Raw genomic sequence first — 15164 nt, forward strand, 5'->3', positions numbered from 1 at the left:
TGGCAGTAGGTTTTCTAACAGATCAGCCAAACCGCCCAATCATCAAGGGTAATTGTGATTTGTTTTCAAGATGGAAATAATACCATTGGGTTGTATTCAATATAGCTTCTTAGTCACATACTATTTAAGTTCTGTATATATAAGTCGGGAGGACGCCAGCAACAGAGGCCTTGTTTCCTACCAGTGTATTTCACAATTGATAAGATTGCTTGGAAAATGGATTATTTTCAGGGAGAACTGGTTGACAGCAGTGCTATTTTTCTAGAAAAGAGGTGCCGGAACTCACCATGAGCATCTCCCTTGTTCTCTTATAATGGCAACTGAGTTCTGCAATCGACACAAAATAATATTACCAAGGCAACTATCGGTAAACAAACACTAAATGTCCATAAAAATGGCAAAAGTAGTTTCTTTCTCAAATAGGTTTTATCTTAAACAATAGCAAACACAGTAAATGAAGAGTCCACTTGTGATATACCAGTGGTTCAGTGCTCATTTCATTGCTAAAGAGCTTAGTCATCGAGCTTTGTAGTAAATAATATACAAGGGAAGACAGTATTTCAACGAGTTAAAGCAGGGATATATCTGTCCCCATCTGCATGTTTCCATCGGGAGGAGCATAGAAAGAGGACAATGTCCTTCAGTTTGTTCCAGCTGAAAAAAAGCCCTGGCTGGTAGAATTAAAAGAAATGTTGTAGGCCAGTGTTCCCCAACCTTGGGCCTCCAGCTGTTTTTGGACTACAACTCCCATCATCCCTCGCTAGCAAGACCAGTGGTCAAGGATGATGGGAACTGTAGTCCAAAAATAGCTGAAGGCCCAAGGTTGGGGAACACTGTTGTAGGCCACCCAGAGTGGCTGGGGTAACCCAGTCAAATTAGCGGGGTACAACATTTTATTATTATTATTTATTAAGACAGGTGAGAATGTAAGTGATCTCAGATGGGTAATACCTAGTGATCCGTTACAGGTAATCTTTTCCAACGCCGCAAATAGAATATTTCTTGCTGAAAGTGGAAGAAAAATCTTGTGTGCGCTAATCATGAGAGCTAGAAAGGTAAACACTTTTGTTTAATTAATTTGTATGGTGGATTTAATGTTCAAGAATGCTTTGTGGTCACAGGCTGTAATCCTAATGCCACTTGCCTGAGAATAAACCCCATTGAATTTGATAGGACTTACTTCTGAGTAGACATGATTATTTCCTCGTAGTTGCCCCCTCTCACTGTGAAGTAAGCAGCAAGTATTCATATTTGGCAGACCTGATTCGGAAAGGTGGTACATTCTGTAATTGTTTGCAGCCATGGATTTTGATTGCCCAAACAAGAATGTCCTTACAAACACATTCAAGTCAATATATATGCTAAGGTGCAGTCCTGCATCTGCATTGATCTCAGATTCAGTGACAGAGCTGTATAAACATTCCACTTGTGCTGACAAAGCTGCTCCAGTTGAAATGAATCACAAAGGAGTTCCATGTGTTCTTCAGAGCATTGGACTGAAGCCAGTCTTTCTAGATTATTCAGGCACTAAATGGAAGCAATTATTATCTCTAATTAAGAACTAAAGAAACATGCATAATTTGTCTCCTGCTTGTTGGTCCCCCCCCCCCACAGAACCCAAAGAAATTTGAGGAAGTATTTGATGAAATGATCTCTTTCTTAGAGCAGTCTGATCATTGGGCTAATACTGAAATGGAGCTTGCTGCTTGGGGAGTAAGTATATGTTGTAAAAAATTAGTTCAATAGTTTCTAAATGTTATCTCTCCCTGCTTAGACAATTGCAATTCCCTTATTGTTCTTTATTTTGTCTCTATTTCAGGGTGTCAATTTTATTACTTTGTTCGCTTAGACAGTTTATTAAACAATTTCACTAAAATCTGTTGGTTTTTTCAGTGTCATTTAGGCTATTATTATAGACCTGGAAGTTGTATAAATGAGGTCAGTAACTTTATAAATATTCTGATGCTCTGCAGGTGAAACATCTAAATTTCTATGATGTTGTTCTGGACTTCGTATTAATGGATTCCTTTGAAGATTTAGAGAATCCACCTATGTCTATACAAAATGTGGTCAATAACAATTGGCTGAATTCCTCTTTCAAAGAAACTGTAAGTGGCTTTGTTTGGTTCCATGCTTTCATATGGTGGTTGCAGAATATTGGACAGGTAACTTAATGATTGCATTCCTCTGAGCAGTATTTAAATTTAGAGGAAATTACATTATGGGTGGATAATCTGTTTCAGATTCCTTTTACTCATTAAGCAGTTTTGATTCATACCTGCAAGAACCTTAATTGGCTTTCTGCAGACTACTAATTTGCATAAAATTTGGCCACGAAACTCACATATTTTGGATCAAGTCATAGTCTTAGTACTTTGTATAATAAAAGGAAATGTCTGCAAGAGTGAAAATATATTAATATTTTTTTATCCACATATCTAAAATACATATAGCAAATTCTATCTGAGGCATCCCCAAACTCTGCCCTCCAGCTGTTTTGGGGCTACAACTCCTATCATCCCTAGCTAACGGGACCAGTGGTCAGGGATGATGGGAATTGTAGTCCCAAAACAGCTGGAGGGCCGAGTTTGGGGGTGCCTGCTCTATCCAATTTGCCCCCCTGGGCTTCATGTTACAGAAAGATCTGTTCAGTAGTTGTTGAAAGTTACTTTCTCAGAAGAAATTGTTACACTCCATGATTGATGACTAACAACAAGACTTGTGCAAGCATACATTCATTAATAGACACTGGTTTTGTTTGGATTCAGCTGACACAGACACCCATCAAGAAGTGCAAAGCAGTGAAGTTTGAAGAATAACTGCTACCTCATTTCACAGTCTGAATTGATTTAATGAATGAAGAATGGCACCTTAAACTACACAGATGAAGCATGTCGTTTTAAGAAATTGCATTGCACTGATCACATATGTTGGAACCTCCAAACCTAATTAGGTCACCCTTGCATGTGGCCAGGGTGATTGCACTTGGGCCACCTATGGAATAGGCTATCTTACATGGTCTTTTCTTGGAACGAGTTAACCAGTATGTGTAAAATTTGCAACACAACAGTGCGTTCTAAGGATTTGTTTATAGTTAAGACATAATTAACTTGTGTGAAGTGATCTTGAATATGCAGCCTTGCTTAAGAACCTAAAGAACTACCTTGTGGGATCACACTAAGATCCATTAAGTCTAGCCTTCTTTGTAATAATTCCACATTAATGAGAGTGCAGAAACTTTGTTAGAAATGCTGTTTTTTAAGCTCTCAGACTCCACTTCCTTTAAGTCATCATGCCACTCCTTGTTGAGAGCCATTGCTGAGTATTGCTGACTTTCACATTTTATAAAATGACAACAACCCAGGACATCTATGTAAGTATCAGTGTGGTGTAAGAGAGCCAGTGTGGTGCAGTGGTTAAGAGCAGTGGACACGTAATCTGGTGAACCGGGTTCACTTCCCCACTCCTCCACATGCAGCTGCTGGGTGACCTTGAGCTAGTCACACTTCTCTGAAGTCTCTCAGCCTCACTCACCTCACAGAATTTTTGTTGTGGGGGAGGAAGGAAAAGAAGATTGTTAGCCACTTTGAGACTCTTTAGGGTAGTGATAAAGCGGGATATCAAATCCAAACTCCTCCTCTTCTTCTTAGGATAGTCTAGCGATCCTCAAATATTTGTTACCATATTTTGGTATGGCACAAAATTTCTATAAAACAATTATATAAAATTTCTACAAAATTGTCCTGCACTGTTAGATCTCAGGCTCACCTGCTGTGATGAATTAGGTGGTCCCAAATCACCAGTTGCCACAGCCTAGGAAAATAACCATTAATCGTGTAAACTGTACACAATTTCCAGGGATTGGCCATGTGAGGAGCAAACATGGTAGCATCAAGTCATTGTGAGGGGGCGGGATCCCCCGGGATCTGTAATTATTAAAAGCGCAAACATGCGTCCCGGAATCTCATATGATACCTCCAGCCAAAAACCTTGTACTTCTGCACATACCTACCACAGAAGAAAATGGTTCTCGCTCACTTGGCATATTTCTTCCTGCGCTCAGCAGAAAATCTGTTATTTATGTGATGCATTTTTACTGGTGTCATGTGCCAGCAGTGGACCTGTTTCAACATGGATTAATGGGTTCTGGCTGCTATTGTATGCATAGGTATGTCCCAATATCTGAGAGAAGTGCTGCTGGCTCCCCCCCCCCCCCGAGTTGCTATGGTGAATAATATTTAATATTCTGCTAACCTCCTTCAACTGTTGCCTTGGTGTAAAACTTACTTGATCCTTCAAGATGGTAGCTGGAGATCAATTTTGTCAGTTCACTAGGATTACAGCTTGGATCTTCTCATCTTGAGTGATTGGTGCTCTAGGTCTATGATGAACCCGATGAGACCAGATACTTCTGCAGCCTAAGATAGACAAGTCTGTGGAATTTGCTCCCATGAAAGGTGATGATAGCCATCAACCTGGATGGCTTTGAAAGAGGAATAGGCAAATTTGTGGAGGATAAAATGCTGAAAATGATGTTTACACGTGGGAATCCCTGTTGAGAAAGTTATACATGATGAGCTTCAATTAATGACAACTTTAAGCACAGAGTTAAAGTTGCAAAACCCATTAACTTCAATAGGACTTGAGAGTGAACAGCTTTCATTGGACTCATTGGAAATGGAAGGAATAAAACTATCTATCTATCTATCTATCTATCTATCTATCTATCTATCTATTATTAAAATTTGTATACCGTCCTATACCCCTGTCCTATAAAAAAACTAGATAATAAAAACAATAACAACCCAATAACTCTCCCTCCCCAACATATCTTTAAAGGGCATCGGCTTTATTCTTGTCTTGATATCTTGTTTTGTTTTCTCCTCCTGTTGGATATATGATTAGATATAATGATTAGACACAGAGACAGACTTTTTCTCAATGGAATTTTGTCAGCGTTTTGCCTCCCAGTACCGAAGTAGCATTGCATTCCATTCAAATTCTGTTATGCCCTATGGGAGACAAAAGTTTTTGCCATCTGTATATTGTATTATTCCAATCCTTATTAGGACAAAACTGCTTAGCTGTGTCAAAAACTATTTGAAGTATTTTTTTTTTCTTAAGTGAGTGTGTTGGGGTTTTTTTAACAGTGTGGTCAAAACAAAAGTATGTGGTTTGTTCTTTGTTTTTATGGTCACAAATACTTCTGGCTTTAAAACATCTTTTGGCATTTAAATACGCTGGGGATTTTGGCTTGCATTTAAGCTCTAATAGTATTAAAATATGAAAAGCAGAAAGGATTTATTTACAGCCATATAACATAATACAAAAGCTATAGATTTCAGAAGGCACTGGCGAAAAGGTCGCTTTGCCAAGTTGGCAAGAAGAACAGTTACATAGCTGGGTGCTGCTATTGGAGCAGTTAAAACTGACTAGTATGCACATTTCTGAGTTTAGCAGACCAAGAAGAAAAGCCTTATTAGAAAACTTATGTGCAAAATAGTAAGTAATCTAATTTTAAGAAAACAAAGTTCCTAATCTGAAAGAGAGAGAGAGATTGATTTGGTCTAGTGCTTTATAAAGCGCCAAAGTATTGCTTCTTTTTTAGTATACTGAAACATTCTATGGAGTTTGGAAACTAGCATAAGAACAGTTGTACTGTGTCAACTGAGCTGCCCTTTGAACTCAGCTTCCTGCCTTTTACAAGTAGCCAGATCAAGATGCTGCAGAAACTATAGTACAGCTCTCTTTGCTGAGAGACAATTTAGCAGAAGTCATACACAGACACATACACATGAAAATATAGCCATATTCATTCACTGCTGTGGTTGGAGAAAAGAAATATGGCGTAATGATAATATCCTAATTTCATTTGGATTTCTCCTGATCCTACTGATTTCACTTGACTGCCCAACAGAATAGCACCCTGATCCAGAAGCTTCCTGTGTCTCGAAGCTGTTTTGCATGCACCAAGAATATGTCCAACTTTCAGCTTTTCAAGCAAAGTCATATTAACAATTATGTGAGGAGGTGCAGCCCACACTTGTCCCATGTCTCTGCTAAGGTTCCCACTTTCATTTTTGGTGTGTATAGTTGTTTTTTTATTGCGTGTGAAATCGTGCACCTCATTAAAAAGGCACAAGTCTTTCTGTGATTGACATGGACATATGTCTTTTACTTTCTCTGGCGAGAGCCAGTGTGGTGTAGTGGTTGAGAGCGGTAGTCTTGTAATCTGGGGAACCGGGTTCCCGTCTCCGCTCCTCCACATGCAGCTGCTGGGTGACCTTGGGCCAGTCACACTTCTGTGAAGTCTCTCAGCCCCACTCACCTCACAGAGCGTTTGTTGTGGGGGAGGAAGGGAAAGGAGAATGTTAGCCGCTTTGAGACTCCTTAAAGGGAGTGAAAGGCGGGATATCAAATCCAAACTCCTCTTCTTCTTCTTCTTTTCCCCTTGGTTGTGGTCCTACCTTTCCTTAATTATCACACTTTCCCCTGCTAATAATAATGAAGGTGCACCATTGACCTCTTTTCACCTATAGACCAGCCTAATTTATTTTAACGTAAGTGAAGCCTGTCAACTTGACAATCAACAACCCAATAGTAATTTAAAAACATTAAACTTAAAATAATACAACTTCAAAATTAGGAAAATTACCAGCTGGTTTTATGTAATGGATATTTCTAAATAGGTAAGTAAAGTAGGGTGGAATCAAGTCAAGTTCTTTATTACGGTCATAGACCAGCATAAGCAAAACATCTAAATAAGTAGCATAACAGTATGAATCTAAGTGAATAATTATTAAATAAATAAGTGCAAGAACCAAACATATACATAGAATACTTAATTAGGCATAGATAATGGGTGAGTAAAAATTTATAAGAAAAATTAAAAGATCGGTTAACACAGCAATATGGGGTGGGCTTCAGAAGTCCAAGTTTACCAAGTTTACCAAGTTTTGTTGCGGCAAAAGCCAGCGACACCAAACATCACAAGGTCAAACAAAAGGGAGATCCACAAGAACATCAAGGAGAAGAAGAAAAAAGATTACACAAGGGAACTTCGCTATGTGCCATTCAACAGCAGAAATCTACGCTTCCTGATTGCTAAAGCGCAAAATTTGGCCACCTCATATGATATTGAGCCCGAGGAATCCTCCAGAAGGTATTTTCTTAGAATTTTGGGGGAGGATTCCAAATAATGCCGTAGGGGTACGAATTTTGACAAAAGCGGCAAGATAAGTCGAGCTCGCTCTTCACTATAAAATCTGCAGGACAGAAGGATGTGTGTAACAGATTCCACCCTATCAGACATACAGGGGCAGAGACGTGCATGCATCGGTACCCGCGTGAATTTGCCGTACAGCACTGCTGAGGGCATTGTCTCAAAGCGGGCTCTGGAGAAAGCCCATCTATAAGCTTCGTTAGTGATGTTAGTTAGATAAGGGGCAGCTGCAAAGTTAGGCCAAGCTTTTAAACATCTATATGTCTCCGGGAGCAGGGCGTCTTCTTGTTGTAATTCGACATCGTAAAGTCTCTGAGTGATAATTGCCTTTGCCTTGTTCTGAGTTCCAAGAAAGAGATTTTCAGGGTTTAGGCCAATTTGTTTGATCTTGTTAGTTATTTGCATAAGCCAAGGAGGATAGGGAACTGCGGCCAGGAAGCAAGGTAACAGTCCCTTAGGATTGTAATGGATTTTCAGCCAGAGGGATATTGCTTGCTCCCAGACTTTTAATTCCACTCTGGGTAGTCCTGCCTCTTGCCTTAAGACTGCATTAGGTGTACACTTTGGGGTGGCAAATAGTGATCTTAAGAATTTTGATTGTACTGTTTCAAGGGTCTTAAGGTTGACAGAGGGGCTAATTTGAGTGCCATACAGGAGTTGGGCTAAAGATTTTGCCTGAAAAACTTTTAGGGCCATCGGTAGAAAGCCAGCTCCTTTCCTTCTGAATAATCTAAGGATGGCATTTGCACTTCTTCCTGCTGATATAGCTGATGTGGTCAGGTGTGTTGACAATTTGGCATTGTAAGAGAAAGTGATGCCTAAGTATTGGAAGGTCTTAGTCTGTTCAATGGCGTTTCCCTTTACGCTCCAATTATCTTTCCTGAAGGAGCGGTTAAAGTGTACAATTTTGGTTTTGGCAAAGTTAATTGTTAACAGTTCAGTGTTACATTGGTCACTAAACTTTCCTAAGGCACGTTTCAGACCCACTTTGGTTTGAGAGAGAAGAACAGCGTCATCCGCATACATTAAAACTGGTACTTTTCTGCCGTTAGAGAACACGGGGGGGTGGGTTTCGATTTCACGGCAGCATGTGACCAGGGAGTGCTGTAGGGTGGAATCGAACATTGAATGAATGTCAGCTTGCACAAAGGTCCTGCATCATCTTCTATTCCCCCTGCCCCATGGCAGTCCATGCACCCTAAGAATATGTTCCAGAAGTTCCCTCAATCCCACCAGAGCAGATTCTGAGAGAGTGCAGGTGGGGAGGAGAGGAAAGTGACGTCTCATTGTGCAAGAGGAAGTTTGCTCTGCTTGGGCACAGAGTGTTGGGTACAACCCTTACTTCTCTTCTTCTTCTGACTTAGGCTGTGGCTTCAAGCTGCTGGTCAGTTCTAAAACAAAAAAAGCAACAAATGAAGGTAAGCAGGTTTTCCTTTTTTAAATACTTTTGTAGATATGGGTGGTATTCTTCTTTGGCGATCACTTGTAGCCAAGTAAGATTGTCTTCCATGAACACAGTATTAACAGTGACTGTGGAGGCCAGTTCTGGATCCACACATCCTTCCACAGTGGGGACATAGGTTTCTGGGTGGGAGTTGATCATGGTGAGGGTTTGCCAAGCATGCTTTCCTCTTAGCACGTTTCTCCCTTTCATCCTGAGTTTGAGTGTCTTCAAAGTCCATGACACCTTTGGTAAAGGCTGTTCTCCAATTGGAGCGCTCACAGGCCAGGGTTTCCCAGTTGTCGGTGTTTATACTACATTTTTTTAGATTCACCTTGAGAGAGTCTTTAAACCTCTTTTGTTGACCACCAGCATTACGCTTTCCATTTTTAAGTTCAGAATAGAGTAGTTGCTTTGGAAGACGATAATCGGGCATCCGAACAGGTTTTACTTTTTAAAATACCTTTGTAGGTATGGGTATCTAAATTATGGCATGTAATGCTGTGCTATAAGTTTTGCAAGGCCACTTGCTAAACCAGCATAGTTATAAATTTCTATACCCTCATTTGCAAGTAACATATATAATTGGGTAAATTATTAGGAATGTGAAGAGAGAAGTGGGAATCATATGCGAGGGCCAGCATTTATTGTTCAGCGAAGCAAAGTTGGGGTGCCATGGCAATAGGACAGTGGTTGAGATACAGCTGCTATAGGCATGACCTAGCCCTCCCAGGAGACAAATTTATGATTCCACTAGTTGAATATTACATCCAGTGAAGTCTGAGGGGATCTTTTAGAAGTAGCCACCTCCTATTTATCAACACTGTAAAATCCGCAAGATAAGAATTGAGAACAGCAGAGGACCTTGGTGGGTGCAGTGGTGCCCGTAGGTGCCATACTGGGGGCTCCAGAAATAGGAGGATGTTTGCCATTTTGACATCTAATGGTGAATATCCGATTAAATATAACTTTAATTCCCTATTAACCAGTAAAAGAACAACTATTCACTCTTCCCCCCAAAATTGTAATGCATAAAAATGACAGTGGATTACATGGTTATGGATTGTCCATGTTAAGGTAGTTGGAGAAGGTCCAACGTTCTGTTATGTGCAGAAGTTTATATATGTATAATGTGGCAAGGGTGCCTAGATATTTGGAATATTTGTACACCTATGAAGAAATCAAAAGTGAAAGCTGGTATGACTTTAGTTCACAATGTAAACTGGTTTATTTAGAAACTTATTAAAAAATAGTGTGGACAAGCGGTGAGTTGGGGGGGGCTGTGGTTCCTCCAGATTTCATTGGATTCCCAACTGCTAGCCAGGGATGGTTGGGAGTTATAGTTCCAGCAAGATCTGAATGGGGCTAGATTCTCTGCCCCTGGGAAACTTGGCCCTGGTGAATCACTTGCTGAGCAATAAAAGTGAAGTCCCCCCCCCCTTTAGTGTCTTCATTTGACATAACAGCTATTCATATGCGGAAGCAGGAAGTGATTTACCTTCTCTGCTCTGATTACATCTCCAGGTTCCTGATGGCTTCTTTGCACACTTCTATGCTATTTGTGAACATATCAGCCCTGTTCTGGCATGGGGCTTCCTTGGCCCCAGGAATTCCCTGTATGAATTATGCAACTTCTTCAAGGTACGCTTCTTCATTACACCAGGAGAGCTCGTTGCCACTAATTTGATAATATTACTGATTCTTTTAAAAAAAAAACATTCAAAATGAGAAAGAAATACTTCTGTAATAAATCTCGGAGCCTGGCAATGATCACAAATAAGTAAATTTGCTTTGTGTTTGTTTTTACCAGGACCAGGTTCTCTATTTCCTGAAAGACATTTTTGACTTTGAAAAGGTGCGGTACTCCACTATAGATAACCTAGCGGAAGACCTCATGCAGTTGCTGATTCGACACACCGATCTTCTCTTGGCTAACCTCGGAGCCGACTCCCTAAGGCATTCCAGTGGCCTTGTTAGTGGATGCGGGGACACGGCAGCCAGTGGCATTTTGGAAGCTAAAGCACAATAGGTTTCTCCTTTTCGTTCTTAATGTGAGCACAATTTTTTGCCGTTTTCTCCCTCAAGGAAAGCTGCCATCGCTTCGGCTTTGGTTTCTTTTTCTTCTTTTTAGCAAGTACCTGGAATCTACAATGTTGTTAAGTATGGACTCAGGGAAGTTAAAAAATATATGGAAAGAATTGTTTGTGGAAAAAAAGATACTGCATATGTTTGGAGCAGGTAGCTTAACCGTCACTGGATTTATATGTAATATATCCCAACATATATATATTTTTGAAAACGGCGAAGTGAAATGTATTTGTGGAAATACTGTGAATTTCCTCTGATATTGTTTGTGACTGAAAGTGATGCAAAGAAATGTGGTATATAGTATACAAGTTTGTCTCGAAGGTTTGCACTGTTGGAATTACCCAGTACAAAGTCTCAAAAGCTCTACCTGACCCTGGCCACACACTTGCCAAGTTATACATTTACTGTTATTTTTACTTAAATGAAGTGCAATATAATGACACTTAGAGTGACAAATGATTTAACTTTGCCTTGGAAATGTATTTTGTGTGTATAAGCTATAGCTCATTATGTAGCGAAATAAATCGGTGCATTCAGCCTTTGGGCAGCAATGCCGTTCTATAAGCTTTTTTTTTTTTAACAAAAAATAATAATAGAGTACAAAGCTCATATTTTTATGTAAATTACCCTTCACTGATATTTTACATTGGAAATCACAGTTTAGGGAGGCCTTAAACAATGCTCTTAAATAATTTAATAATTGGTTGAATCCCCTTGCATCTTTAGAGAGCTTTTAAAACTTTTTACTAGTTGTGAATAAGCTAGTATCTTGTCTTGTTTGAATGTATCATTTAAAGTATATTTTTGAGGGAGGGGGAATGTTATGTCAAAAACAATAATCATGCAACAGACTTAAATACATGTTCCTTTTGTCATTTTAAATTTTGTCTTCGTCTCTTTTGAAAATTCTGGGGTTCAGTTTACGAAGTGACTCTTAGAAAAAGCAAAACTTCACATCTAAGCTTGCATAATACAGTACAACCATAAAATGGGATATCAGAATAAAATGATACTACAGTGAAATATTGTGAAGGCCTGGGCATACGAAAGGATTCCACCTGCTTCTGGAAAGAGAAGGAAGATTGCACCAGATGAAGCTTTAGCAGGGGCGGGGTGTGGATTTTAAACACATCAGAGAAGACTCTTGGTTATCATCGCTGCACCTCACAGGGTGGCAGAACCTGGAGCAGGACCTTTGATGGTGGTCTTAATCCTACTTCGCTTGCAGGAAAAGGTAATCTGGCCCTAAACTGTTTGGGGCTTTCTAGGTCAAAACCAGCACTTTCTTCGGAAGTGGACTGGAAGCCAATTTAACTCTTTCAAAGAGCTATTGAGCTTTCATTCCAAGCAGCCAGTCCCCTTACATAACTCTGCTGCACTATTTACATTAACTGTACATCCAGCAGTCTTCAAAAGCTATCATCCCACAGTAACCTAAACTGATACAGTGGTACCTCGGTTTGCGAACTTCATCTGTTCCGGAAGTCTGTTCTTGAAACGGTTCTTAAACTGAAGCACGCTTTCCCTAATGAGGCCTCCCGCCTCTGGTGCCCTTCCACCATTCGGATTCCGTTCTTAGACCGAGGTAAAGTTCTCAAACTGGAACACTATTTCCGGTTTTGCGGAGTTTGTAAACCAAATCGTTCTTAAACCGGACTGTTCTTAAACCGAGGTACCACTGTTTAACTGTTATCAGGCTGTAGAGATATAATAGCACCTCCTACCAAACCGTGGGCATGTTCAAAAACAGGTTGAATACCAGTCCCACCAGCCCACAGTACTTCTGGATTCAGTTTTAGATACTGTGATCATAGTATGCCTATGTCTAGAGAACTACACTATTTGTTCAACTTGCCCTAACGCGGATTTTGGGATTTTACTTTTTGTGTTGCTTTTTGTTTTGTGTATCTGAGCTGAATCCGAGGTGCTGGTCTTGCCCTGAAACACCTACAGTTTAGGGGACTTCTCTACAAATCTCCTTGGTTACAAAGATATCTGGGTAAAATCCTGCTCTAGGTGACTTGCTTGTACTTGTGGCTGACATTCACTAGAGTTGGTATTGCCAACATAGCTTCCATGGGTGCACATGTTCCTGGTGTCTGCAGGGTCCCTTCTTCAGATGAAATAGAGACTTTAAAGTAGCATTGTGTTATAGCAAATAGGTTGGGGGGGGTGTCCATGTTTGTGTGTGCGCGCTGCCCATGTCAATTTCTCCAGTTTGAAAATGTGCCCCGGGCCCAAAAACATTATACTAGAAATAGAACTTTTTGGTCATAGGATGGTCTCTCTGAAGTCTGCATGTTCAGCTTCTGGAAGCCAGCCAAAGCCATTTTCTTTCACTGAGGCTTTGGGAAATAATTAATCTATTACTTCTTTTACCCCAATCCATTCTTCCCTCTATGCCATATAAAAATCACAAATAGCTTCATGTTTTTATTTTATTTTGGATTTTTTAAAAATTATTGTACACTACGTCATGGGCCCCTTTGGGGAAAATGTAGGGCTGGTATTATACGGTACTGAAATTCCACTTTTTCTCTATTCAGGCTGCCTGAATAATTAATTTCTCGTTCAGTCAAGGAGGAAACCTAGAGGATTTGTAGTCACTCTTCTGAAATAAGAGTTGTGACAGACTTTCTGCATCAACATTCTTATGTTTCAGTTGATTCCAGTTACAAGCTGGTTAACTTGCAGTGTGCATGTATGCAACATGGCATGGTCATCTGTATTCATCTTAATAAATGGCTCGGATGTATCATGGAAGTTGAGGCCGATAGTGACAGTCAGGGGGCAAGGAAGTCAACATGATACAGAATTAGCTGGCAGCTGTTTCTCTGAACTGCCTAGTTCATGCTGCTACTAATATGTGGGGAACTATATCTGCATACAGCAAGGGAGAAACAAGACCTTTTTTCAATCCAGGGGCCATGTTTCGTCATGGGGACTTTGCTGGGGGCTGCCTACCAGTGGTGATTGTGGCAAAACAGCATCTGTGGAGCAATGGTTGTGATCCTTGCCTTTGTACAGCAGGCTACATTCAAGCTATGCTTAATTCATGTGTGTGTTTTTACACAGGTACATCTCCCTCCAAGCAAGTAAATGTGATGTAATTGCCTCCCCCACCCCTTACAGGGGCACAATTCCAGCCAGGCAAAAGTATACATGGGGACGGGGATGGAACCAGAGTCAGCAAGGGGAGCAGCATGGCCTGGATATGAACTGCATGTGTGGACTCAAGGGTCAGATAGACTTGGAGGGTTGCATTTGACCCCCAGGCTGAGCTTCCCCACCCCCCAGCACACATGAATCAAATAAGTTTATCCATCTCCCTGTCCAATGTTTCATGAGTCAGCACGGGAAAGTGCACCAAAGCCAGTATGATGAGCCGGCAGCAGTAGGCAACACATAGGTGAACACTGGAAGTTGCCTTATACAGTATTGAGTCAGACCACTGGTTCATCTAGCTCAGTCTTGCTTCCACTGAGTGGCAGACGCTGTCCAAGGTTTCAGCCAAAGACTTGCTCTCAGCCCTACCTGAGATGCTGTCTTAGCCCTACCTTGACACTCTTACCACTGAGCTACTTCCTTCTCTACAGCCGCACCCTCATTCCATTCACACAAACTGGCGCTGCAGAATGCTATCTATGACTGACAACAGCTATAAGGTGGGAGTCTGAAGCCAGCGAACAGAGGTAATGATGGAAGAAAGCAAGTATAGTAAGCCTGCTGCTTATGCACATATAACTTGTGTGCATTCAGCCTTACATGCTTGGCAAAAAAAAAAAGGATTAAAAAAAGTAAAAGGGGTGTGGTGGGTGTCTAGGAAAAAAAAGGCTTTGGCAATCCCACCCACCACTGAACCCAATGTGTTTTGGCTATACGCAATTTTGGCTTCAGGCGAAATCCCCAGAATGTAACTCCCCTTGTTAAGTTGCAGGGTTACTGTAGTCTAAACAAAAGATAAGGAGGGAGGAAGGGAGGGACAAGGGAAAGCAGGAGAAAGCAATGGACCAAGGAGAAAATAGAACTCGTGGAAGTTGAGGTCGATGGCGAGGAAGATGGGTCAAAGTCAGCTTGAAGCAGGAAAGGGAAGTGGAGGTTGTTAATTTCAACTATAGCACATTTATGGCACTGCTGCTGTTCAGTCAGCATCTCTCAGCTGGGAATTGGTTAGAAGTGTGGAATATGCAGTGGAATCAGGGTTAAATGCCACAATCAGTAATGCAGCAGACAGAAAGTTCCTCCTTCTCTTTTCATACAGATAAAGGAGCAAGAGTCTTGGATTTGCCCCCCTACAGATTATTAGTTTTCACTGCAGCCTGAAGTTATGTGCTTTTAACTTTGTGTTTAGCCCTGTCCACATAGTAACTGGAAGAATATTGACTATTTTTTGTCCACCTTGCTGAACAAATA

At 40.7% G+C, this 15164-nt stretch overlaps 1 protein-coding gene across 4 annotated transcripts in view; it reads left to right on the plus strand.

Moving 5' to 3' along the window:
- Window positions 1–11633, plus strand: part of MIGA1 (mitoguardin 1) — a 37735-nt gene extending 26102 nt beyond the window's left edge. For all 4 annotated transcript variants that reach the window (XM_081914662.1, XM_081914660.1, XM_081914661.1 and 1 more), the window contains 6 exons: window positions 969–1055; window positions 1615–1713; window positions 1974–2108; window positions 8587–8640; window positions 10188–10304; window positions 10474–11633. In XM_081914662.1, coding sequence (XP_081770788.1) covers window positions 969–1055; window positions 1615–1713; window positions 1974–2108; window positions 8587–8640; window positions 10188–10304; window positions 10474–10692 — 711 coding nt within the window. In that variant the 3' untranslated portion in view covers window positions 10693–11633. The remainder of the gene's footprint in view (window positions 1–968; window positions 1056–1614; window positions 1714–1973; window positions 2109–8586; window positions 8641–10187; window positions 10305–10473) is intronic.
- Window positions 11634–15164: the final 3531 nt, after the last annotated feature.

This window comes from Podarcis melisellensis, assembly GCF_964234715.1.
Source record: "Podarcis melisellensis genome assembly, chromosome: 6".
Taxonomy (NCBI): Eukaryota; Metazoa; Chordata; class Lepidosauria; order Squamata; family Lacertidae; genus Podarcis; species Podarcis melisellensis.